Source organism: Arachis stenosperma, chromosome 6, assembly GCF_014773155.1.
Source record: "Arachis stenosperma cultivar V10309 chromosome 6, arast.V10309.gnm1.PFL2, whole genome shotgun sequence".
NCBI classification, from domain to species: domain Eukaryota; kingdom Viridiplantae; phylum Streptophyta; class Magnoliopsida; order Fabales; family Fabaceae; genus Arachis; species Arachis stenosperma.
The window spans coordinates 12,669,057-12,696,497 of NC_080382.1; the positions used below are offsets into that span (position 1 = coordinate 12,669,057).

The window sequence follows — 27,441 nt, forward strand, 5'->3', positions numbered from 1 at the left end:
TAAGATATAAATATTGTATTTTAAAAATTATTAAATTAATATATTTTATATTTTTTTCTGACAAAAAAATAAAAATACTAATAAGAGATGTACTTTTTTATTTTCTTTTTATTATTTTTATAAATTTTTGTATAATTATATTTTAATATTTTTGTATAAAAAATGTAATGAATTAAATTTTTATAATCTGTTATTTATATTTAGTTTATTACTAATAATAAAAAATATTTAATTTATTATTAAATAAAATATAAAAATACTAATTTTTATTTTTTATTTTTAATATCTTGTCTTTATAACTAAATGAAGCCTAATAAATTTAGGCGTCTCGTACATACATTCAATATTATTTAAGATAACTACTGAACTAATATACACAAAAGCCAAAAAGTGTACGAATTTTTTAAAATTTCCCCCATTGATTCGGATCTTAGTAGGCTATAATTGTGAAGTATGCAGTGTTGTGACTTGTTTTTATTAATTTATACAGTGTTATGATGACTTCAGATGTCATTCCACAAAAGTATATGAAATCTACTGTTTGGCGAGTTGAGTTATTTTGTTTTGTTTTATTTTTTTGGGGTAATAAATAGAATAATTACTGAGACGAAAATATATTCATATACAAATAATAACTAAAATATTAATACATATATTATATAATTTGGTAAAAATGTCGGATTATTTATTAGTGATTTGTAGTCATTAATTACTTATTATTGTTAGTGTTTTTAATGGTGTAAAATTTTATTTAATGATGTGGAATTATTTTTTTTTTTTTACTGATTAAGTAGGATTTTCACTTATCACCACTATTAGTTGGTGAGATTACAGTAATACAAAAAAAATGCATGAACAAGATGGCTTGAATTCGTTTCTGCAATTCTGTTTCAGCACGTACCATTCTAATTTCTACACATTCCATGCTACTGTTTTCATTTAAGAAAAGATGCACAACACGTGATGACGTGCAGGTTCCTTTTATTTTTCTGCATTTGCATGTGTTATCCACTTTAAAGTAACAAATAATAGAACTGATAAAGATAAATTATATATGGTTTTTTATTTATTATTTTATATTACAAGAAGTTAAGAAACGTTGATTTCCTCAGGCCAATTGCATTTCTAAATATAAAGTAAGCATGGGCCAACTTTATGAATAATATAAATCTGCTAAAAAGATGGTAGCAGTAGTTGAATGAAATCATGTATTTTTTACCTGAATTAGTGACCGATTTGATTTGTGGGAAGCATCCAACAGTGAATCTGGAAGTCCAAGAAAGTAGGATTTTCTTTCATCCCATGATCCCATCCCTAAGTTGCTACTTTATATGTGTGGGATCCACATTCCCCTCGTATCATAGTAAGTATCATACTTAAAGGGGGATTGATGTTCAAATCGATCTATCCTCAAAATATGTAGTGAGTTATTTTTTTTAAAAAGTAAGGAGTGAATATAGGAAAGACTATATTATTTGAATTATAACTCGTTGGTACATAATGAGTTATTCTATAGTACTGTAAAAACTCAGGTACAGTCGACTTTACCTAAAGTTGATTATATCTGAGAGTTGTTAGATAATTTGACTGATTTGATAAAGTTTTTATCTAACGACTCTTAGATATTAATTTCACGTCAATTCGACTTCAATTAATTTTTCACCTTATTTTACCATCCGAAAAATTAACGTTTTAATTTTGTTATTAAAAGATAGGTAGTGAGGCACACGCACCAATGTAGAGAGTGTGGTAAAGCAGAAAAGAAGAGGATCTAGCAAGGTGTGTGTGGGTGTTTCTTTTTAAAGAGTGTCTTCCTTTGTGAACTCTTCATTCATTCTCTCATTCTCATAAGAAGAAGAAGAAGATGATGATGGGTCGGCTCGCAACTCTCTCAGAAGTGGAACCAATCAACGACCAAGTTGACCACCAAACCTCTTCTTCTTCTTCTTCTTCTTCTAAGAAGGTTCTCCATGCATGGCGAAACTGGAGCTGCATCAAGTCTCACTTCAACAAGAAGCACCCTGATCTGAAGCTTCTCCTCAGTGTCCTGGCTTGTCCTCTCTTCCCTGTCCCTCCCCACCCTTCTCTCCCTTCCCTCAACCATGCCCAGGCATGCATGCATTCTTTAATTTTGTTGTCAGTGGAATGCTATCCCCACTTGCAGTTTTTTCTTTCCTTTCTTTTGCAAAGAAAAGGAATGTGTCCTTCTTTCTCCCCCATGTGCATCTCATTTATTCTAAACATACTAACTTTTTCACATCTACTCTCACCTTTTACTTTAACTCTCTCTAACAATAACTCTACTCTATGTCCACTCACATTGATGCAAAATGAGTCTTTCTTTTTATTGTGACAGGTGTCATCATCAGCTGAGTACATTATCCAACACTTCACGGCAGCAACAGGGTGCCGGAAGTTAGAAGGGACGGTGAAGACTGTGTTTGCAACGGGGAAGGTGGCAATGGGTGTGGTGGATGAGGTTGGAGCCACTGCAGGAGTATTAGAAAAAGGCTGCTTTGTCATCTGGCAAATGATACCTCATAAGTGGCAGATTGAGTTGGTTGTCGCCGGTCACAAGGTTGTTGCCGGCTCCGATGGCACCGTCGCGTGGCGCCATACCCCTTGGCTCGTCCCCCATGCCGCCAAAGGCGGCGTGCGCCCTCTTCGGAGAGCTGTTCAGGTGAATTCACCCTCACATCAGTAATGTTAGGAGAACAAAAAAAACAGCCAAAACTTATTTTATTTAGCATTCATTAATTGTCGCAATAATTAATGAATACTAAAAGTAAATTATGACTGTTTTTTATTAATTTTTTTTGTTACCAAATATTTTCGATGTTATAAATATTCTGTTAATAACTTGTCATTTAATTAATACATCATTGTAGGAGTTATAATTTGCACTAAAAAACACCTAATATTTTTTCCTTGTGAAAGTGTCAAATTAAAATTTTGGAGTATATTTCTGTCTTAATATATTTATCAAATACAGTTACCAAACACAACCTTAGTACTAGTTTGTTTTGGTGTCAGCAAGGTTTGATCATGGGGTAATGTTTGGTTCCAAAATTGTTGGTGGTGTTTTGGGACATTTCTTAAATGATTTATTTGGGATCTAAGCGCCAATCTAGTGATGTTTGGCTCTGACAAGATTATTATGCCAACTCTAATATTATAAGCAAATTGATGGTGTTGACACCTAACTGTATTGTTAGCTCCATGAACTGATTATCTGTTTTAGATTTGATTTAGTAAAGTTTTTTGAAAAAATATTTATACTTTTCAAAAACACAAGGCTTTTTTTTGTAAATAAAAAAATTTATGTATTTATATTTGTAATTTTTAAAAGTTAGAAGTACTTTTAAAAAAATTTTAAAATTAATTTTTACTTATCAAAATTAAAAAATTTAATATAACTTTATATATTAATTAATATCCAACTTTAATTTTTATATTAATGTTTATTATAATATTTTTAAATTCTAAAAATTATTTTATCAAATATAGTTGGTATTACTTGTGTATATTAAATATCATTTTTAATTTAATTTATTAAACATAAATATTATAATTTTAAAAAATATATCTCTTAAAAATTAGTTTTTATAAACTATTTTTAAAAAATAAAAATTTCTCCAAACCAAACCTTAATCTCATTTGTAATATAATAGTGTAAGGAATGAGAGCCTCTTTAAGTCTGTAATATGGTGGGGTTTGAAATTTAGGATTATTAAGAGAAAAGATTCAATGATTATACATTTATCCAGAAATTGTGTGGATGATTTGGACTTGTGATGAAATATAATCATAAATGCTGGTGGAAGTGTTATTTTCCATTTAATTAATATGAAACTTGTCTTTATTCTGCATATGCTACCGGCCAATACAATGGATCTTTGTTTCCTTACTAAAATTCCCCTGTTTTGTTTCGATCTAACCACATTCTTGTTTTTCCTTTTCTTTATTTTCGGAGCCTGCTTCAAATAGGAACCCATCATCATCATCAATTCATCATGCATGTGTAATTAGTTTGGCATGGCTAATTAGTTTTAAGATTCTCTCTATAGTGGAAAATGTCTCAATATGTCAAGACAAAAACAAAAGACTCTCAAATATCAATTTACTTTGTCATGGGGAAAACGTTATCTTTTTTCCATATGGTCCACTCTCTGAAACTATGAACACCATGAAAATCCGTAGAATAGTGACTTGACTTGATCAGCATCTAAGTAAAGAGACACCTCTTATTAATATTTTGGGCCACTACGGATATAAAATGTATCAAATTAATCTGTCTCTCATCTTATAAATTACTCATTTTTTCCCGTTTTTTCCGATGTGAGACTAATTTCGTACACTTCTCGATCTTCGTACCAAGACCACTTATTTTTCTTGTATTCATTATGTACTTATTATTGTATCGTTTTAACATTTCAGTTGTTAATATTGTAGGGACTAGATCCTTTGGCAGTGTCTGCTGTATTCAGTGGTGCACAGTACATGGGAGAGAAAGAAATCATGGCCACTGATTGTTTCGTTCTAAAGCTGTCAGCAAATCAGAAGGACCTTGTTGATCGCAGTGATAACACGGCAGAGATGATCAAGCATGTCACATTTGGATACTTCAGCCAGAAAAATGGCCTTCTAGTGTACCTTGAAGACTCTTTCCTCACAAGGATTCAGTCACCTGGTACTCACCCTACTTATTGGGAAACAACAATGTCAACAACGATTGAGGATTATAGAATGGTGGACGGCGTCATGATTGCGCATGGCGGCAGGTCCACCGTGATTATCACCAGGTTTGGTGATAATCTGAGGGCAGGACCTGCCGTTACGCGGATGGAAGAGTCTTGGACCATTGATGATGTTGCTTTCAATGTCCCAGGCCTATCCATGGACTGTTTTTTACCACCTAAGGAGCTACAGAAAGATGATGATTATCCACAAGAGAATCTTGATTGGAGATCACCTTTGAATACATGATGTGTAAAATTGGACCTTTTTTTTCTTTGTATTTCTTTCTTTCTTTGGGCTAAAGAAATGGTTGCTGCTAATTGTTATAGCTTTAACATATGTATTACTGATTCTGGGCATAATGTATCATGTCAGTTATTAATTGTGTATGATTTTAGAGTTCCTTGTAAAAAAGTCTAGTCCTTTTTGCGTTTTCATTTTCTATTTTCAAGATTTTGTAAATAAAAAAGAGGAAAGTGAAAACAGAATTTTATTATTTTCACTTACAAAATTCTAAAATCAGAAAATACTGAAATTGAAAACAGAAACTAAACAAACTCTTATGTTCTTATGGTAAATATTAAAAGAAAAATATGGGACTATTCTCTTTCAAAGAAATGAGAAATCATTATCTCATGTTTCTCATTTGTGGAATCCATCACTTTCTGGTTTAAAGTGTGAACCTACAGAGTTAGACATGTAATTTTTCTCTGCTTGGAAAAAGGTATGCTGGAGTTATAAGATTTCTTCTGAGATAAGAAGAAAAATTTAAAAACAAATAAATAAATTCAATCATAGTAGATATATTTAGTGTTAACTATTTATTATCACATTTACATAACAATACTATTATCATTTAATCTACACTACATCTATATTTTAGCTCAAAATCTCCCACACCCTTTCTTCCCCTATATTTTCCAGGAAAGAAGAAATCATAGAAAACTCCACTTACTTAAGAAGATTAATCAAAAAAGGGAAAGAAAATGAAGGGATGGCAAAAAGAGAGCCGATATAAGATACTATTAACATTTCATAAAATAGTTAGTATTATTATAAGTACTCAAACATCCAATTCCTTCATCCTAAATCCATTCTACTTTGTATTCTTTATATCAGACCAACCAAATTCATTCTACCTTTCTTTTTTTACCTCCACTAAATTGTTTTTGTTATTGTTTAGGAAAGAATTAGCTAAGGTTTCAAGTCAACCATTTTTACCTGCATCATCTTTAGGTGCAGCAATCTTTTCTCTTGAACTGGATTCTCATTTTCCCTTCTAATCATGGGAATTTTCTCCCTTAGTTCTTCCTCAACTCTACCCCATAAAATCACCAGAGTGAATCAGAACAATAACAACCACTTGTCCTTTACAAGAAGGACAAACATTGTGCATTGTCAAGGGGGTGGAAATGTGAAAAATTCTTCTGGCCTTTCTTCTATATTACAAGAAAGACCTACATTTATCAACACAGAACACAGTGCAACTACTATCATGGATCCGGGAAGCTTCGTCTTGTCGCAAAATGCGAAAAGCCACGGAGAGATTGTAGTGAAGGATTTGGTGAGTTATGGTGGATCAGCATCCAATGCATTAATAGGAGTGGAAGATGGCATAGGAATTGTCAAGTTTCTCAGAGGGAAGAAGTTTTTTATAACTGGTGCAACTGGCTTTCTAGCAAAAGGTATTAGTCTATCTATGATTATGGAATTTGGACCATGGTTCTACTGCTTTTAAACTTATGATGCACAATTAACACTCATTTGCTATTAATCTTAGTTCTTATTGAGAAGATTTTAAGGACAGAACCGGATGTCAGCAAGATGTACCTTTTGATTAAGGCAGAGAATAAGCAAGCTGCAATAGATAGATTGAACAATGAAGTATGCTTTTCTGATATTTTGTATCCTCAGTTTACATTTGTCAGGTTTCATGGTTTTACACTTTTACTTCCTGATTTTATGATCTTTTTTTGTTTCTTTTTTATGATTTAGATCATAAATACAGAACTTTTCGGATGCCTTCGGCAAATCCATGGAAAAACATTCAAAACCTTTATGATGAGCAAGCTAGTTCCGGTTGTAGGAAATATTTGTGAATCCAATCTTGGACTAGATGAGGATTCTTCTGCTGTTATTGCAGATGAGGTGGATGTAATTGTGAATTCAGCAGCTAATACTACATTTGATGAAAGGTTATTATCTTCTAATTCACCAGATTACTTCTCCATCACTGTTAAAGTTTCCCCATTTTCTTAGAGTTATATAATTTGACTATAATCTCAGATATGACACTGCTATCAACATAAACACCAGAGGACCCTGCCACCTTATGAGCATTGCCAAAAAATGCAAGAAGCTTAAGCTTTTTCTACAAGTTTCAACAGGTAAAATGACACCAGTAGGTCGAAAAGTGCGAAAGATTATCAGAAACTATAACTATTGAAAGAAGTAATGTCACATTGGTTACCCCATATTCTTTCTTGTGATTTTGCAGCTTATGTTAATGGACAAAGACATGGTAGAATATTGGAAAAGCCTTTCAGCATCGGAGATTGCATAGCAAGCGAAAACTTTTTGCCTAAAGGTTCATCAAAAGTCCTTCCCACATTGGATATCGAAAGCGAAATCAATCTGGTTTCAAGTTACAAGGGCAACTTTGAGGACAACATCTTAGCTCAAAAGATGAGGGAGTTGGGTCTAGAAAGGTATTGAGTGTCCTAATATTTTGCCCTTAGGAAACTCAGAAACGTTCTGCCTCCTATATAGATTTTGATCACACAAATTGTAGATGATTCTTAAGATGCATAATATATTTTGATGCAAGTGAATGTCATAATAGGGCTAGAAGACATGGATGGCAGGATACTTATGTTTTCACCAAGGCCATGGGAGAAATGATGATAGACAAAGTGAGGGAGGATGTTCCGGTTGTCATAATTCGACCAAGTGTTATAGAAAGCACCTTCAAGGAGCCATTTCCTGGTTGGATGGAAGGAAACAGGTACTATCCATCTCCCTCTAAAGAAAAGTAACACCAAAGTGAAAGACTAATGGAACTTGTCTAGTAGCTTGTTCCTTACGAAAGCTGGAGCTCGCTGGCGAAATTTCTATACAATAACTCACATTTTTCTTGCCACAATTAGGATGATGGATCCAATAGTTCTTTGCTATGGTAAAGGGCAGCTAACTGGTTTCTTGGTAGACCCGAATGGAGTGCTCGACGTAGTAAGTTAGTGAGACTTAAAAGTTTGATTCTTTCACAAGAAAAACAAATGGGAAAAGCACAAAATTGCATTCATATATAACCATAGTTCTTTGGATGAACCTGAATGCACAGGTGCCAGCAGACATGGTAGTTAATGCAATGTTAGCAGCAATGGCAATGCATGGAATCAGCAAGAAGCCAGAGATCAATGTCTACCAAATTGCTTCATCTGTGGTGAACCCTTTAGTCTTCAGGGAATTGGCAAGATTGCTCTATGAACATTACAGCTCCTCACCATGCATTGACTCAAATGGTAGGCCAATCCAAGTTCCAATGATGAAGCTTTTTAGCTCCACTCAAGAATTCTCTGATCACATTTGGAAAGATGCTATTCAGAAGAGTGGCCTTACTGATATAACACTCTCAAAAGAAGTGTCTCAAAAGCTTGAAAATATATGCAGAAAATCAGTGGAACAAGCAAAGTACTTGGCTAATATCTATGAGCCATATACATTTTATGGTGGAAGGTTAGATACTTACTAAAGAAATTTCAACCATACATTTTTTGAAGAATAAATTAAAAGAATGATTAAATAAATTCTTAGTCTCTTGTTGGTGCAGGTTTGATAACAGCAATACTCAAACATTGATTGAGAGCATGTCTGAAGAAGAAAAGAGGGACTTTGGATTTGATGCAAAGAGCATAGATTGGGGAAATTACATAACCAATGTCCACATACCAGGTCTAAGGAGACATGTCATGAAAGGAAGAGGGATGGGTAGTTAGTGAGATTGAATCATCAATCATGTGCCTTATTTCAACATTTGCAACTAACTGTAATAAAAATATATAAATAGAATATATATATAGTTTTATTTTCCTTCTTTACTTGGTAGAAAAATGGCTAGAACCACATGATGAGTAAGGTTTTCAAGTTTCAACATCCCACTGTAATTTATGAACAATCAAATTTCTGAATATTTCCTTTGGTAGAGAATTCACTAGTGATGTCATGTGTTTTTGTGTTTGTGGAAAAAGTGAGTGCAAAAGAAAATTGTATGGTTGGTGTGTATTACAGAATACTATTTTGCTTTGAATGATTCAAATTCAAACCATGATTCATGGAACCCACAAGTCATTAATTCCGTGCTGTATTGGTGGAATGAGTGGTTGATAATGCACTAGATGAAATTGACACTCACCTAAGTCAAATTAATATTTGTTTGTAAACCAGATTAGTGTAATTTGATTCTTAGTTTATCTTGGATTCTTGATCCTTGCAAGTACAATGTTTTCTCATTCATTTAAGTACATACACAAATTCTGAATCTTCATTCTATAAGTAAATGATCCCACTTAAAATTATTATAACTAAATTAACATCTGTGATGTGCGAAAAATTAAATTAATTATACTATAGATTTAAAATGATATATTGTTGTTAGGGATAGATTAGACGATATGTAAAGGTAATGTTAAATTTGGAAGCTAATTTATAAAAAATATTGTACAATACATCCATTTGGCAATTTATATATGATTCAATATTATTATTATATAAAAAAATACAAAGAAAAGATATACAATTTTAATATAGATAATAGTTGTATTTAATTATTATTTTATAATTTAGTTAAGTAATGATATGCAGTAAATTTAATTGATTAAAAAGGTTTAAAATTTTGTTTAGTGATATATCAAAACTAATTTAAATTTTGTAACGATTGATGATAAATGACAATTTAAAATAATAAAAATTAATTAAAAAATTAATAAAATTATACATAAATTAGACTATAAATAATAAAAATATTTAATTAAAGTTTATTCATTTGATTTCATATATCTTTTATTTTTTAAATATTTATTTTTGTTTTTTTATCTTTTTTAGATTATATTTAAATAATATAATACAATGATGATACTATTAGATAAAATACTATATGAATATTATTAATATTTTGATAATTAAAAATGACATTCAATTTTCTAATTTTATTTTTTATGAATCATGATAATATATATTTTCAAGAATATTATTACAACTAAATGTTATTAAAAAATATAAATTATTGAAAAAAAATGATATGTAAACGACAAAGTAACTAATAATGAATACAATATAATTATTAAAAAGTTAAAAAATTAATAAATACAATCACACAATCACCTAATACATATGTTTAGCAAATTAAAAAAATAAAAGTAAAAACTATGGTCATTAGTCAAATTATAGTTTACAAAAAATTAACAAGAGTGGAGAGAGAAAGAAAAAATAATATGAAATTATAAAAAAATCATTTTTTTCTTAAAAAATTATATTTTATACATAAATATATTATTTTATGTCTATAGTTTAATCCCAATTAAATTTCGATCGAACCTTTAAACCTTTAATTATATTAGTTCAATCACCAATTAAATTTCCAAAACCTTGCTTTTTTCTACTAATATCTGCAAACTTTTTAAAAATATATTTTAGCATAAAACTCTAAAACCTAATTTTTAAACACTGAATCTTAATTTTAAATTCTAATGAAAATAATATTAACTAATTAAAAATTAATTTTTATATTTAAAACAAATAATTAACCATATAAAAATTAGAAATAACTATGAATTAAGTGAACTAAAATGAATAATATACAAAAATTGAGAGTTAGTAGCTATAATTAATGTTTTTAACTGTTTTTTCAGGGCAGTAGATAATACGAAGAGAGGTAGTTGGCAGGTATTGACTGGAAGGTTTCTATGGCGCCAACTTGACTCAAGAGTCCTCAGTCCACACCGTTGACCTTCATTGCTTCCCTCAAAAATATCTTCATAAACAAGTTGATTAGTGGGGACGATTCCAATGTTTGAATATTATTATAAGGAAATCATTAATTCATCTTTAATTTAATATAATGCAATACAATAAGTGATGATATAGGAGCAGCAATAGAGGGTGTTCTTGAGTTGTGTTGAGATGAGTTGGGTTAAACTTTAATTTGTTCTTTCAATTAAGCTTTTTAGTTAAATTTTAATTGTTTGATCATGTAAGATTTTCAAAAATTACAATTTCTACTATTGATTATAGATATTTTCATTTATTTTTTTCCCCAAATAATTGCATCTCTCAGATATCAGAATTGTACATAAACATTAAAATTATAAGTTTTGTTTGTTTGGTGTTTACAATAAATTTTGGACGGCCTAATAATGCCATGTCAGGTAACTTCCACAAACAAAGAGATGATACCATTTCACACCAAATATAAATCTTATATATTATTATTGTAATAAATGAAAACTTATATATTATTGCAATAAATTTATATTTAATTATAGGAAATGTATAAAACATTAATCTTTTATTAATCAATATTAATTAATTTTTAAATATTAATTTTTTTTAATTTTCTCCTTATCAAAAGATTTAAAATTTAGAGATAAAAAAGAAAATTATGAATATTAGAATACAAAAATAATTATAAAAAAATTAAATATTTGTTTGGATGTCATTAAATTGATAAAAAAAAAATTTCATTGAAAAAAGATTTTTTTTATATTTTTAGTGTGTTTGACAAATTTCTAATAATAAAAGTAAAGCCACTAAAAAAATAAAAAAAAAACATATTTTTTGAGAAGTTATAATTTGCATCTTTTCTTTAAGAGAAAAAACCTTAAACAGCTCCTAACAATTACCTCGAAAGACAACGAGGCCCTTGACAAAAAAATACCCAACCCGATCCCTGAGATTTACTTTTATGGACTGATTAGTCCTTATGTCAAAAAAGTCAATGTTGTTTTTTTGTACAGAGACTAATCAGTTAAAAAAAAAGATCCGGTTGGGTTGAATATTTTTTTTGTCAAGGACTTCGTAGTCCATTCAAGATAATTATCAGGAGTTGGGTGGGATATTCATTCTTTTTTAAAAGATATTTTTTTCTTAAAAAAAGATATTTTTCACATAATAAATATTAAAAAAATATTTTTATCTTATTTTATTCAAATATAATTGATAGATAGAAATATTTTTTTACATTAAATATTTAAATATAAAATTACTTTTATTTTTATAAAAAATCTTTTAAAAAAATATTATTAAAAAAATATTTTTTAAAAAATGAGACCAAACAAACGTTGATTACAATTGACAAAATTAAAAATTAATTTTTTGAAGTGAATTGTTCTTTTTAATTAAGAAGCTTAATTTTAAAATTAAAATTAATTTACTAAGTAAGCCGTGTGGCTTAGAAAGTTAGTACACACGTTAGTAGGAGCCACCAGTATTTACTTCTCTCTCCAATCTCCATAGTTTCTATGCACATTCCTAAATCTGCCAGCTAGCTTCCAACGAATTTTTTCTTCCAGAAGTACCAATTCTCCAAACCAATATTATATTTTTAATTAATATTATAATAATATTCATGGTTCAAAATCAAAACCTTCAGCTTTATTATTTAGTTTCCTAGTTTTCAATTTTTTTTTTATTTTCAGATACGAAGAAATAAAGTTGAATATTTGCAGCACCGGTTTTTTCCAACATTCATGGTCTACTTTTGAATTTGATTCACCCATCTCGTTTTGTTCTCTTCTCTCTCTATTGCTCCTAAGGAGATTATTTTGGGCAGAGAATAATAATAATAATAATAATAATAATAATGGAGGCTGCAGATGCAGCAGTGTGGCAAGGTGCGGTTTTGGGTGGAATAGTGATATGGGTTGTCACAGCTTCATTCCTCGATGTTACTTTCAAGCTTAGATCTTTCCTTCAACCTTGGGTTTCTCACCATGTCGATATTGGAGTCCCTTTCATCCTTCAGATCCAGGTAACGGAAACAGAAAATACCCAGATTCTTATTCTCTCAAATTTCTAATCTTTTCGATTTTTTTATTCATGAATGCTGATTACTATTCGATTTTCGTTTTTGGGGTGTTGCAGAATTACCGGTTTGGCTTCTTGGATGCATTGTTCTCGGGTTTGTCTTGCGTTGTTTCTGTGCCCTTCTACACTGGTTTCCTCCCTCTGCTTTTTTGGGTGTGTAACTGTTGATCATATTAGATTCTCATCAACACGTGGGATTTTTTATATATAAACATAATTTTGATGTTGTGGTGAAGAAATTTACTTTTTTGGTGTCTTTATAGAGTGGCCATGGTAAATTGGCGAGACAGATGACGTTGTTGATTGCGTTTTGTGATTACACTGGAAACTGCATAAAGGTAAATTGTGAACTTATCTTTTGATATGAAATTAGTAGATTCAGTCTTTCATTTGTGTATAATTAACCGGTTTTACCTGTTAAATTAAATGCTTTTGTTGGGGGGTTTTGACTTTTTGTGATTCAACAGGATGTGGTTTCTGCTCCAAGACCCCCTTCTCCCCCTGTCCATAGAATTACTGCTACAAAAGATGAAGAAGATAATGCTTTAGAATATGGACTCCCTTCTTCTCATACTCTTAACACAGTTTGCTTATCCGGGTAAGTATCATTTTCACTTGACTTTTGTTCTTGTATGTGTTGGTTGGGTTTTAAGAATGGGGTGGAAAATTTCATGAATGAATTCTATGGTGTAGTTACAAATGATGTTAACTGTATGGTGGAGCTGTTGAGAATGATGCTAGATATGTACTACTAGAGAATTGACTTGTGGCATGACTTGTAGGTCAAGTATATGGTTGCTACTTACTAGTAATGATTAGTCTATCTGTGGTTTTTTTTTTGGGATGAACTGAGGTCAAAATAACCAATGTAAGAGCTTGGTAATGTATTTATAATCACATATGTTATGTTTCAAAGTCACATTATCCTTTGAGAAAGATGAAGCCTTTTTGCTTTCAATTCCTTGGTCTTGTTATTAATGGGTTTTTTTTTTTCCCTCTGGAATGTGTATTTTATCAGCTACCTTTTGCACTATGTGCTGTATCATACTCAAATAGATGGTGTCCATGCTACCTATATTGGAGTTCCTCTTGTTGTATTGTTGGTGACTCTCATTGGCTTCGGTAGGTCTTCTGATACATTATTAGCGGCTTCCTATTGTTATCCTGCTGCACAGAAGCAATGAAAAATTTTGGTCTTTTTTGTAGCAAGAGTCTATCTTGGCATGCACAGTGTGATTGATATCATTGCTGGGCTTCTTTTTGGACTTGCGATCCTTGCATTTTGGCTTTCAGTTGATGAATACATAGACAATTTTGTGGTCTCTGGACAAAACGGTATTATTCTAAGTACTAAATTTACCACAGAATAGCATTTTCCTATATGATTAGCAATAGTAGAAAAGTTATATTCTTTAGCAAAGATGGCTTTGTTTCATCTTTATCTGTTTTTGTTGCAGTTATATCATTTTGGGCTGGCTTGAGCTTCCTCTTGCTTTTTGCTTATCCAACTCCAGAGATTCCAACTCCGAGTTTTGAATATCACACTTGTTTCAATGGTGTTGCATTGGGAATTGTAAGCAGTTTCTTACCGTTTTAACAATACTGAAATATTTCATCTTGGTGTAGGCTTAGATATAATGAGTGTAAACAAAAGTTAGGAAGTAGCCATAAATCAAAAGAAAAGGTGTTAGGGAGAATGGGAGATTCATTCATTGTTATTTCCTGGATCTCAAAACCTTTCTATATTGAGGCTACATAATTTGAATTTTAAATGTTGTTAGGGACCTCCGGCTAGTCGTAAATTCTATGTAGGCTGTCATATACTTAATTGTAAATATACTTAGTCAAATTGATACAGCCATAGATTAGCATGTTACACTGTTACAGTTGAATATGCTCAAGGAAACATCAGATGTTTGAAATGTTTGCAATGTTGTTCACAATTTCACATCACCACAAGTTTGTAGTGTCAATAGTATAAGAATCTGAAGTAGAATCTACTACAACCCCCAGGGGTTTTCCTCAGATAAGCTAAATTTATGAACATTATTCTGAGCGGATATTTTAGAGTAGGAAAAACTGGAGTGATCAATGCTGTACTATTTCCTAGTAAGTTGTTATTACGTTGTACCGTGTATATTGATGTAAATGCTAATGATGTTCAGGTAACGGGGGTACAGCTAACTTATCATCAATTTCACAGTGAATTTGTGCCTCGTTTGTTCACTTCAGAAATGAAGATACTTGTATTTGCGGGAAGAGTGTTGGTGGGGATTCCAACAATTTTGATTGTGAAATTCTGCAGCAAGGCTCTAGCAAAATGGACGATTCCAGTGGTTGCAAACACATTGGGCATTCCAATAAAGTCAAGCAGCTATATCCCGAAATTGAATCCATTAGTCACGGGAAATAAGCCTAAAGAAGGTTACTTCCAAAAGCTGCTTTCAACGCAGGACTCATTTGATGTTGATACCGGAATTAGATTTGTTCAGTATACTGGCCTTGCATGGTCTGTAGTAGATCTTGTGCCATCTCTTTTTACATACTTGAGTTTGTGATTTGACTGATTTCTCACACGTGTTGCTCTATCCAAACACACAATTTTGTATAGCTAAGGGGAATACCCCCTTCTGGCCATAGAAACTGAAATTCATTTCTCAGTATATAATGTTAGCTAATAGATACATAAATTTTTATTTATTTATTACAATTTGATTTTAATACTTTTATGAATACAAAAAAAGATTTTTTTCAGGCCAAAATTGAACGAATTCTTTAATCCGACTCACCTGACCAATTCATTTGGGGAGCTTCTTATGCACGGTAAATTTTCACCAATTTATCGAATTGACCAGTAACCCCCCCCCCCCCTTTTTTCCTTTTTTTTCTCTCTTCTTTCAAAAGAAACCCAATAGCCGGTGAGTAGAAATAATTTTGGCTCAAGGATTGTACTTGATACAGTTGTAGAAACACTGGATTTAAATATGTAAATGTAAACTACAAATAATCTTTGGAGTATCATCTGGTGTATAGCTAAGAATTTGCGCCCCAGATAAGTGGGGGAAATAATATCGCTGCAAGAGAAGGCTGAGTAAGCTTAGGCATGAATGAAAATTTAATAAGAACAGCAGCTACCTGAATAGGAGGAGGTCAAGGATCGTAAGATGACAAGTTATCACACGACGGCAGATGGATATACCGATGATCGATGATGATTAAATTAAAAATAATTTGTATGGGAGAGCGGAGAGAAAGAATAAGCAGCAATAACTATTATCATGCAAATTATATAGTCAGAATTAATAAAACACAGCAAAAGCATCCATGAGATAAAATCCATTCATAGCTTCTAAAGCATGAAATGGGAGGTATAAAACATACGAAGAAATAAAGACAGAGAAAAGAAAAACAAAAAATATCAACATTTTGCTGGAAAAATACATATTCTGATATAGTCATCACATCTTGGCGACTTCTCCAAACGGGGTGTGTGTCCAGCAAGTTCTTGAGCACAGATCAGTGGAATGTTTACCTGCCCTATTATACATCAAAGCAGTCTTTTTGGACAATCACAAAAAGCATGGGACGTGTATACCTCCATGGATTTAAATGCTTACAGCAATCTCACCAAGGAGAATGCACATCTATCTGAAATTAGTGCACAAGTAATAGATAACCACGATACCAGTATGGCAGTAAGCAGCTAGATTATAGGAAGTAATCGGGAGTTCTACGGGTAACATCAGGTTCTCCTCTCCTTGGAGCAGGTTCGAACTGCAAGAGACATTTCAAACTTATGCACAGACAAACCAAAGCAGAGCAAGAGCAAACAAGTTGTGTGTGTGAGAGAGACCTGGATAAATGTGTGGCCCTTGCAATCATCAACCTCCAATATGGAAGCCATGTTCCCACATCGGTAACAGTAGTTGGGTGCACTGAAAATCGTAACCACCTTTTGTTCCTATTTCCACAAAACAATGCACAGCTGAAACTTATCCAATAATTCTAGAGCAAGAAAATGAAGATCACTCAACGGGAATGAGAATTACATGAGCCCAGTTAAATCCATCCATAACCAGCTGATGAGCTCTAGCAATCAGCTTCAGACTGTTTGTGTGATTAAATTGTTCAGATATATCCTGAAAGGACAAATGTGATCAATAAAAGTATAAAAGACATATTGATATACCAAACATATTCAACGTGGAGTAGAGAAGCTAAAAGCTATCACTACCTGGCCAAAAGTATATCCAGCACCCCGTGGAGAAATTCCCCAGCCACATCTGTCATCTGGATCAGACCACAGAAGATCACACATGGCCCCTTCATGAGGAACCTCTTGAACACGATCAAAGCTCCTTATGTTATCAAGGGTCTCAATTGAAGGTGAAAGTCCACCATGCAGACAGAAAATTTCAGACTCCACCTGGAAGGGACATGCATTAAATTAGAGGCAAGATTACCAAAAGGCTGTAACCAACACAGCAATTTTTGAACAACGATTCCTAATTTATTTAGTATTTTTTCCAACACAGGGAATTTATTGACAAGTAGATATATACAAAGGAATTATTTGAATCTCTTTAAACAAAAGCTAACTTTAAAAAAAAAAGCTAATTATTGGCGATCTTGCATTGTTATACACGGATAGAATAAGTCACAAGTTACATGTACAAACATATCATAGAATAAAGTCATAAATACAAGGCGAAAAGAAAGTACTAACCAATGCGGTCAGAGGAAAAAAATCAAAAAGGTCTGTAAAGATCTTCCAGACATTAGCACTACCATACCTGCAAAATAGATAATGAATAAACAAGAAATGTGATTGTTTCAGTGCATGAAACCAAAACAACACAGTGACATCCACGATCAACAGATCAATTGAGCACAAGACAAACTGGATCTGAATGTAGATCCAATTGCTTGTGAACTTCAGTTGAAACAATTTACAGCAAAATATGCATACAAATCTTTGTCAAAACAGAAACTCCTACAGTTTTGCCCAATTGGATCTCTTAATGATGATGTTGTAAACTCACTTTCTTAGGCACTCATCGTAAAATCCATATACTTGTGTGATCTGCATAAAATCAACAACAGAGATGAACAATTAGCTCAACAAGAAACATACACCAAAGCAAGTCTTTGAATCAAATGCCAAAAGTGCTTACTTGTCAAGCAATAACAACTATAATAAACAAAAGCTTCTGAGCCTACTGCCTAGCTAGTTTTTGTGCCACTCAAGAATATGAGTACTATACAAGTTCAAACATAAATTCCATAAATGACCTCAGCAAACATAGTCAAATTATAGTTTTGATCAATTAAGAGTGAAAATGCATACCTGACGGCTTTCATGGTTTCCTCTAAGAATGGTTATTCGTTGAGGATACCGCACTTTCAGTGCCACAAGCAGCTGCAAAGAATAACTTATTAGCTCATCTAGAGTTTAGGGTCATTTGAATATCATAAACTCAACCTAATTTATGAATATCATATATGCACCTTATAAAGGTTGGCAGAGGGGGAGAGAGATGAGGGGGATTCAACAAAATAACTACCAAAAGGTGAAGATCAAATTTTTTATCTCGATTGAGCTTACCGTTACAGTCTCAACTGAATAATATCCTCGGTCCACGTAATCACCCATAAACAAGTAATTAGTATCTGGACACTGTAAACATAAGGGGTGTATTTAGATTCCACATCCAGATAATAATGTGCTAAGAATATTAACAGAAACTGACAGAAAGATGTATCATTATCATGAACATGAATATGAATATCATTTTGCAAAATTAAAGTGCTAGGGATATTAGGTTTCCAATGAAGGGAATGAGTGATTCCTGCATTTTTTGCAATATACTCCAAACTACCTATGATGCACTTAATCTTTAAAATCATATTCTTTGTCAGGTCTCAATTATTTAGTAAAAATATTTATTCCCCAGCTGGAACATAAGACTGGATACAAAAAGAAAGTCATAGTCAGAAAGTGGTACCTTCCCTCCAATCCGAAATAGTTCAGCAAGATCATGAAACTGCCCATGAATATCACCACAAATTGTCACGGGGCTTTTCACAGGCTGTGGTAGAGGAGAGACACCAGATAAAATTAATGATTTATCTCTCTAAATAAGAACAAAATTAGAAGTCTCACTGAACTAAAGTGATATGGTTAGTGTTGGCAAAAAGCTATATAGAAAGAAAATCAAGTATAGAAAGTAATTATATCAGACTAATGAACCCAAACAAGGGGATAATATATAACTGAAAGTCTGAAATGGTTAAAGTAACGAGAGTTGCACCTGCACATTACTTTCATCCATTAAAATCTCCTTAGCCTTCTCACATAAAACTCTAACCTACACACATAGAAGGAAAAAAAATTATTTTGCAAAATAAACCGATGATAAGAGAAGTAAATGATATTTGAAAATACTCCCGAATAAAGAACATAAAAAACATATTGCTTAAAATAAACAACACAAAGCCAATCAATACGAAAGGATACTCTTTATATGGAGAATAAATAACATTTATCAATGAAACCCAAACATTTTTGCCATCTCTAATCTCAATACTTTTCAGAATGTTGCAAGGAAAACAAGGAAAATTGTCAAATACAAAAAGCAACAGATTAGAGATGGCGGCACCCCACATAATGTATTAAACACAGCCCACAGTGAGCCAACGCCTGATCCAAGTATCCAACATGACGCAAACAGAGCCAGATTTTTTTATAATTCTCACCACCTGATTTTATTCACTAAATTACCTCGCTTTCTCAAGTATCTTAAGAACCAGCAATAGTTCCAAGAATCTAAAACGCAGTGTCAAAAACAGAGAACCTGCGCCTTCTTATGCGAAGCTTCCAAATTCGTAACACAGTAACATAAATCTCCGCACAAATCTTGAAGCCAATTTCGCAGCTGAAAAAATCGCTTCTCGTGAACCAAAAACTACTTTATCAATTCCTATTTGATCTACAACAGATCACAGCAAATCAATATCATCATCTCACTCTCATTTCCCGAAATTAAGCATAGTTTCACTCATGGATTTTCATCGACAACAAATACATTCCTAATTCGCAGCGAGAAAGAGCCAAAAACTAATCACTAAACAGAAAAATCAAGGTTAATTATTGCGTATGCATGCGAGAACGATTTTGTTCGGGAAGGAAGCAGATCCTGAGCATTGAGGCCAAATCGAATCAAACCTGTTGCTCAGAAAGTGGCTTGCACTGCATGAGCTGCGAGATCTGCTCGTCGAGATCATGAGTGGAGTCAGATGGCAACGAATTTGCGCCCATCGTGGTGGTCCTCTCTCTGCAGAATCGGAAGCGCGACGGCGAAAGGTGCTTGTGCGTCGGGGGATTAGGGGAAACCCTAACCCTAGGCGGAGAAAGATTGATTCAGCGGTGGCGATTTTCGCCGTGAAGGGTGTCAGAGTGAGGGAGTGTCGAGAAGGAACGAGAGCAACCTCCAAAAATGGAGAGAGAAAAAGAAAGAGGGCGCGTGAAGTTGCAAGAAAGTGCTTTCTATAGCGCTTGAATTGCACGGTGTCCAATAATTCATTATTTATTATTATTATTATTATTATTATTATTATTTGGATTTTTTTGAATTTGCTTGCGGTTATAACGAGGGAAAGACTTCATTCCTTCCAATCACGCTGGGCCACGTAATTTTTTATTGAGATAAAAATTGCTACTTTATTTGTTTAAAATTGTAAGTACAATGATTATACACACAGTTGTTTTAGTTACTTTGATTTACTAATTACTACATGAATTCAAAAACAAAATTATTATCCCATTAAGAAATATGGGAGAAGATAGATTCACTTTCCAATTACAAACTCCTCAAATAACAATAGGTGAATTATAGTAATGTTTTTTTGTTTTCTTTGGGCATCGAATTATAGTGCTTAGGAATTTTAACTATAATTAAAAGTAGTCCCACACTTTTTGGTCATGGAGTTTCAAATTTTCTGGTGCTTTTTTTTTGTGTATGAATTTTTGATAGTGATGGGTAGGCCCAATAACTTTTTGTGTCTGTTTTCAAACTTCTTTGTAGAAAAGCTAAAAATAGATGTAGCCCATTAGTCCTTGGGTTATGGTAAACGGCCCAAAAACATTTTGCTTTCAATTTTTCTTATCAATTTAGACTTTGGAGAAGTAGCAAAAAAAAAAAACTAAAGTCTATTGCGCTCATCGTGACCCAAAAATAAAGTCTATTGTGCGCATTGGGGTGAAGGTGCTATTCCTATACAAATACAAGTCTATGATAGTATGTATGATTAATGAATTCTCGACAAAAAAAAAAGAAAAAAAAATTGTTGAGATAAGAAAATAAGATAATTGAACATTCTGCGGTTAAACTCAAAGGGATTTTATCTTTTCTTGATTAAGTGTTGATTGTTCAGTTCTCATTTGGATGTGAAAAAGCTTTAACACTAGATTAAAAAAACTATTAATCTTGTAGAATTTAATTCTTTTAAGATAAGGAGATTTATAGAATAAAAATTATGAAATTAATCCATGTTGAACAACTTTCATATATATGATCTTATAAAATAACCTAAAATGATTAGTTTTTTATTGTCTTACTTTAAAGGAGACAACTAAGTATACATATATAATTACCAAAAGCAAACTTATGACTTGCATCTTTCATATGGAGTTGAGCCAACAATTGTGACTTGTTATATCTTTCTTTTGCTAATTATCTCCCACTTTGGTAGATTAAAAATTAATTTATCGTGGATCAGATCTCTATTTAAGTATTTATTAATAGTCAATGATTACTATATCTATAAGATAAAATTTGAACATTCAACACTTAATTAAATAAACTGGTAAGTTAACCAATTTGACTGTGACTTAGTCTATCTAACCACCGATTGTTTGTACATATTTAAATGCTATTGATCTATCCAGAATTTTCTCCCACAATAAAAATGGATCATTATTAGAGAGATACTACTATTCTCCATCTAAGGGATGTCACATATATTTCATCAACACCAACATTCAAACCACTACTCAGATTTTATCTAATAATAAATATGTGATACATAGATATAAATTCATATTAGAGTATGAACATAAAGCAGCTATTCATCTGAAGATGATAATTTAAATATTGACGCATTCACACATATTATATATATTAACAATCATTTAATTAAATTATCTAACGATTCTCATTTATCGTCTCATGTAAATATATTATCATGTGAATAATAATCCCATAATAGTCATGCTCTAATTTCAAGCAAAGAATTCATCCTTGAGAACTTTCAACAACAAAGGGTAAGCAGTAAGCTGAGGAAAATGACCTTGAGTTTTGAGAATCTTGACCTTGTTGGAACTATTATTAGCACCATTATTACCAAGCTTTCGCTTCATGTAAAATGCAACATGTTTTGGAACAACAGGGTCTTTTTTGGATTGGATTATAGTGCAAGGAACAAAAACATGTGGCAGAACCCATCTTTGGTCACTTAAGAACACAGTTTTGGCAACACTAAGTGCCACTTCTGGTTTCATTCTTAGAAGGCTGTCTTCAAACTCAGCAACAGCAGATGGATCGTTCTTTACACCAATAGCGGTTGGAGCAAAGGTGTGTACCCAACTTGGGAAATCTTGTTTTATTGATTTGAAGATTGTGTCCAAAACTGATCTCTCAAACCCTCCTTTGTATCCTTCTCCATTCAGGTACCTATAAACAATTAGTAGGTTTAGTTTGTTTTATGAGTCTAATAATAATATAAAATGCAACATAAGTTAAATAGTGTATCCTTGTAGTAGTTTTAAGTATTTATGTATTGGGTCTATTAAAATATGGTTATTGTTAGAAGTTAAATATTGGTTTGGATTTATTTGTTTGAGTGAAAAAGGTATTTTTTATAAAAAATAAAATAAGATATTTTTACTAAGTTTTAAACATGTTTAGCTATATTTAAAAAAAATTACTTTTTTAATAAAAATAAATTATTTTCTTTTCTTAAAAGACAATAATACCTTGTTTTAAAAAAAATAAAAGCAAAATAAATTTTTAATATTTAAATTCTTTTAATAAAATTCTATTCAAATTTAAAATAGTTTTTATTTATTAATTTTTTTTAAAAAGATAAAAAAATAATAAATTTTTTTAAAAGTCAATCCAAACTTAATTACCCTAATACTTTTAGTATAAAAATGAAAAAAAAAGTTGGTTTATATTAGTTCAAATGTAAGATAAAATAAAAGATTATTTATTTAAATTTTTTCTTAAAATATTATATTTTTTGTTGTTAAAACTTTGTTATATATAATAATAAAAAATAAGATGCATATAGATATTTAAAAGTGTTTACCGCAAAAGTATATTCAAATAACTTTATTGTTTTGGTAATCATTCTTGATGTTTCTCTAATTAAATGAAGAATAAATTTATTACTTTGTAAAATTCCAAAATATATTAACTGTATCTACTAACTACTACCTAATAGCTAAAGTTTAGGATACTATTTCATTAGTTTTAATTTATTTGGTAAAATTATATTAAGTTATATGAAGATTTTCATACATACCAGTGTACTTTATTAAGGAATTGAATCCTCTAAAGTTTAAATTTTCTCACTATTGATTTTATAAGTAGGACCAAGAATAAATATGAAAGAGAAACTATTCAAGGGTAGAAGATCACACTTTACTTTTTAAAGTGAAATTCAAACTTTAGAGGATCCAAATCCCTTTATTAATACACTAGTATGCCAATAATTATCTAACCTTCAAATAATAAATTAAATATATGAAAGGCTCTTATATAAATAAAAATTTTTCATGTGAGGATGTTAACATGTCGAACACGATGTTAACCCAAGAAAAAAGATTCGAAATGTTGTTTTTGACCTTTGATGGTATGATTGTCAGCGTGGCTTAAATATGAACGGCTTGTGTTTAGCTAGGCATGGAGTGGAGAAGGCTTGAGCATTAATTGCTTAAGTTGTGTAGATTAGGCCAAAGTAATGATTCTTCTTTAACATTAGAGTATAATTTCTTTTTGTGGCCTAAGAAATTAGTTAAAGTTGCCTTATATCACCCAAAAATATAAAAAAATTGAGAATAATAAAAAAAATGGGTTAAGAATTTAAGTTTATCATACTGATGTAGGTTTATTTAATTAATTTATTCTAATGAGTTGACTTAGAAATATTTTAATTGAGATCACTGTTACAATAGATTTTTAAAAGATAGTATTTATGAAGGATTAAACATAGGTTACTGATGAGATAATTAGAAAAGAATAAAAAAAAAATTTTAAAAATATATTTAGTATTTATAACAAGAAAGTGATATGATTATTTCAATTTTATTTATTAGAATTTTTTAAATTCAACTTTTGAAACCTAATAATTAAGTTGATAACTCTTTATTAGATGTATATATAAGTTAAATATCAATTATCAAACTTAAATAGAATTTGTGTTCTTTTTTAATTTTAAATTGTTTAAAACTCTAAATGCTATGTTTATCTATTGATATTTTTTCAATTAAAGTTAACTTTTATTTTGACAATTATGTATAGTTGAAAGAACTCTTTACTTTGATTTTGTAATGATATGAAAGATAAATTTTATTTTAATGATTATTTATTAGTATATATAGAAAGAGAAAAATTATGCACTTTAAAAAAAAGAAATTAATAAAATAAAAAATAGTGTTCTAATCAAATTTAAATTAAGATACCAAATTCACATGTTATAAAAATTATAAATATAATAATGACTGCGATATTATTTTTTCATATTGAAATATTTTATTTTTTAAAATGAAGAAACTTGATTATATTGATGACAATAAAAGATTGTTTTATATTTTTTTAAATATAAAATAAAAAAATTTCAAATAATATTTTATCATTTTAAATTATGTTCTTTAAAATGAATGTATTAGTCAAATAATTTGAAATTTGATTATATTTTATAATAGTAAAAATTTCTATTATAATATACATATAGGATTTGTCTGCAGTTAAAAATTTTTTAATCCCTCACAACTGGTGTGTAAGCCAATATCATAAATAATTGGAAAAAATATGGTTAGTTGGAGATATTAAGGGAGAAAAATGATGTTGGCTCAAAAAATATCCCTCTCATTATTCATACAAAAAAAATGGCCTATTACATGCCCAACATAACCAACTCACGCCGCAACTTAGTAGCTTCGATTCTAAGGTAGAGTTTATTTTGAGATATTGAGACAGAGATTGAGCGACTGAAATTTAGTGTTATGTTTGTTGATTCAGAGATTGATACTAAAATTTTTATCTCTGTCTTTAAAATTTTAGTATTTTCAGTACTTTCAAAAAGTAAGCACACATGGGGACTAAAATTTTTAAAGATAAAGACTGGAATTTTAATAATATTTTATACCTAAAATACTTTCATTTCAATATTTTATTTTTATTTTTTGTGCAAATTAAATTAGAGTTTCATTCTTGTTTCGATTTTTATCTTCCATTTTGTACCAAACAGAATACTGAAATTTATTTTAATCTCTATCTCTCAATCTTAATCTTTCGGTCTCTTTCTTTCCACCAAATACTACCTAATAACTATCAACTTGGCTAACTACGCTCAACAACACTTTAAAAATTTTTACATATGGCTGACTCTTTTCATCTTTTAATATGTAGTTTAGGAGAGTATTTAATAAATACACTACTGATTACAAGATAAAACACAAATATAGTAATTGTTCGTACATGTCATAGCGCTATGCCAGTAAAGTGGGTGTCATAGGCGAAAACTTTTCATTACTTTTAGTCTCAAACTTAAGGGTGTCAAAAATTTTTAGGAGACGGAGATTCCTGCAGGAATTGTCTCAAATAGGACCTCAATGGTGGAGAATTTTTTTCGTGGGGATAGAGATGGGGGCGACATTTCTCCGAGGCAGGCGCGGGACCCGAACGGGGATCCCCGCCCCATCTCCGATAATTCTCCAAATTTTTTAACTTACTTAATAATCCTTATTTTATTTCTAATATAGAGTTTTTTAGTAATTTCACTCATTGAAAAATCCTAATTCTATTGTTCAAAATTTTATTTTATGGACTATGATTTGTTATGTTATATTTCTAGACTTATAATTTTGGATAAGATATGTTTGTGTGTTTTTAATAATATTTTGTAGTTTATTTTTTTATTTTTTTATATTTTTTATTATAATTTTCATATAAATGTCACACATAGGAAGATGGAGAATGAGACCCGCAGAAAACGTGGAGAACGCAGAGAATGGGAATGGGGACAATTATTCTTCCATAACGAAGAACGGGATGGAAATGGGAATTAGTTCTGGGGTCGGGGGCGGAATCCTCCCCGCCCCTGCCCCCGTCCCGCCCCGCCCCATTGACATTCCTACTCAAACCTAAGACCTAAGGTTTGGTATGATGATGTCAGAAGTAAAATATATGAAAAAGTCTAGGGGTCAACAACTTTATTAAATTCTGGTCAGTATGTAACCAGCAAAAAAAAGTGAATCATTGGATGAAATTTCACATCAAATTTACACCATTAAAATCATTATTGATGGCTACTTGATGACTACAAATCACAAAAGTTGATGGCGCTAGCGCTCCTCAAAATATATTCAAATAAGAATGAGAGGATAGAATGCTGCTAATTAACTAGCTAGTAACTACTATATGCATGGAGAATTGTGGATGGACCAAATTAAATTAAAAAAAATAATAGATATATGCATGTTTATGCAATAAATATTGAACAAATTAATCAAAAGAGAAATAAACCTAACATATATCACCTTGGAGAACCACTGAGTAAGATTAGATGCTTAAAGAGTTCTGGTCTCTTTGTTGCAGCCAAGCATCCAATCATGGCAGACATGGAGTGACCCAAATATATAGTCTCATTCAAATTGAGCTCATCAAGAAGGCACACCAAGTCAGCAGCATATCCATCATAACTTGAACCATACTTGCTTTCATTATAAACTTGAGGCCTCACATTTGGTGAGAAAGCCAAGTCAAAAACCAAGACTTTGAAGTATAATGCAAGGTAAGGAATGAGGAAATGCCACACTGTTTGATCTGTTCCATATCCATGAGCAAGAACCAATGTTTGTGATCCATTTCCATACATGTGAGCATTAAGGACATTAACTATGCCACCTCCTCCAAAATCACAACTTGTTCTCATTTTTGTTTACCCAATTAGCTAATTAATTAGTCTAGTAGTAACTAGCTTGCCCTAATTTCCAGAGAGATTCAAGGCTTCTATATATATTCCAAGAAAACTAGAAGAAAAAAAATGAAGCAAGAAATTTATTATTAGAAATGTGTATGAAAGCAGATAGTGAAAGGTACTTAACCATATTATATATGTATGTGCACCACTTGCACTCATGTCAGCATGACATATATATATATATATATATATAGTTCTAACTAAACTTTTTAATCTTTAACTTATAATTTATAAACCACTTTTAACCTAATATAATTGTATATAAATGAAAACTCAGGTACAGTCAACTTTAAGTAAAATTAATAACGAAAAATCGTTAAATAATTTAACTGATTTGATTAAATTTTCATCTAACGGCAT

At 31.2% G+C, this 27,441-nt stretch overlaps 5 protein-coding genes across 5 annotated transcripts; 3 read left to right on the plus strand and 2 right to left on the minus strand.

Moving 5' to 3' along the window:
- The first annotated feature begins 1,850 nt into the window (after positions 1 to 1,850).
- On the plus strand, positions 1,851 to 5,138 carry LOC130936384 (uncharacterized). The gene is made up of 3 exons (XM_057866448.1): positions 1,851 to 2,110; positions 2,357 to 2,680; positions 4,453 to 5,138. Exons 1-3 carry the CDS (start codon positions 1,865 to 1,867, stop codon positions 4,984 to 4,986), a joined length of 1,104 nt encoding a protein of 367 aa, XP_057722431.1. The 5' UTR covers positions 1,851 to 1,864; the 3' UTR covers positions 4,987 to 5,138.
- Positions 5,139 to 6,022: 884 nt separating this feature from the next.
- Positions 6,023 to 8,903, plus strand: LOC130933690 (fatty acyl-CoA reductase 2, chloroplastic-like). The gene is made up of 9 exons (XM_057863310.1): positions 6,023 to 6,422; positions 6,518 to 6,621; positions 6,733 to 6,932; positions 7,024 to 7,124; positions 7,235 to 7,445; positions 7,580 to 7,741; positions 7,884 to 7,965; positions 8,078 to 8,472; positions 8,567 to 8,903. The coding sequence occupies exons 1-9, from the start codon at positions 6,023 to 6,025 to the stop codon at positions 8,730 to 8,732; spliced, it is 1,821 nt and encodes a 606-aa protein (XP_057719293.1). The 3' UTR covers positions 8,733 to 8,903.
- A 3,359-nt stretch (positions 8,904 to 12,262) lies between these two features.
- LOC130935632 (lipid phosphate phosphatase delta) lies at positions 12,263 to 15,539 on the plus strand. Its single transcript, XM_057865466.1, has 8 exons — positions 12,263 to 12,760; positions 12,874 to 12,969; positions 13,080 to 13,154; positions 13,284 to 13,414; positions 13,835 to 13,938; positions 14,023 to 14,151; positions 14,274 to 14,389; positions 14,982 to 15,539. The coding sequence occupies exons 1-8, from the start codon at positions 12,593 to 12,595 to the stop codon at positions 15,372 to 15,374; spliced, it is 1,212 nt and encodes a 403-aa protein (XP_057721449.1). The 5' UTR covers positions 12,263 to 12,592; the 3' UTR covers positions 15,375 to 15,539.
- Positions 15,540 to 16,065: 526 nt separating this feature from the next.
- Positions 16,066 to 20,341, minus strand: LOC130935633 (serine/threonine-protein phosphatase PP2A catalytic subunit). Its single transcript, XM_057865467.1, has 11 exons — positions 20,042 to 20,341; positions 19,128 to 19,184; positions 18,822 to 18,905; positions 18,422 to 18,493; positions 18,164 to 18,235; positions 17,859 to 17,899; positions 17,543 to 17,609; positions 17,051 to 17,242; positions 16,866 to 16,955; positions 16,670 to 16,777; positions 16,066 to 16,590 (listed from the first exon to the last, which is right to left on the minus strand). Exons 1-11 carry the CDS (start codon positions 20,132 to 20,134, stop codon positions 16,525 to 16,527), a joined length of 942 nt encoding a protein of 313 aa, XP_057721450.1. The 5' UTR covers positions 20,135 to 20,341; the 3' UTR covers positions 16,066 to 16,524.
- Positions 20,342 to 21,837: 1,496 nt separating this feature from the next.
- LOC130936232 (strigolactone esterase D14-like) lies at positions 21,838 to 27,105 on the minus strand. The gene is made up of 2 exons (XM_057866269.1): positions 26,639 to 27,105; positions 21,838 to 22,547 (listed from the first exon to the last, which is right to left on the minus strand). The coding sequence occupies exons 1-2, from the start codon at positions 27,031 to 27,033 to the stop codon at positions 22,097 to 22,099; spliced, it is 846 nt and encodes a 281-aa protein (XP_057722252.1). The 5' UTR covers positions 27,034 to 27,105; the 3' UTR covers positions 21,838 to 22,096.
- Between the last annotated feature and the right edge of the window lie 336 nt (positions 27,106 to 27,441).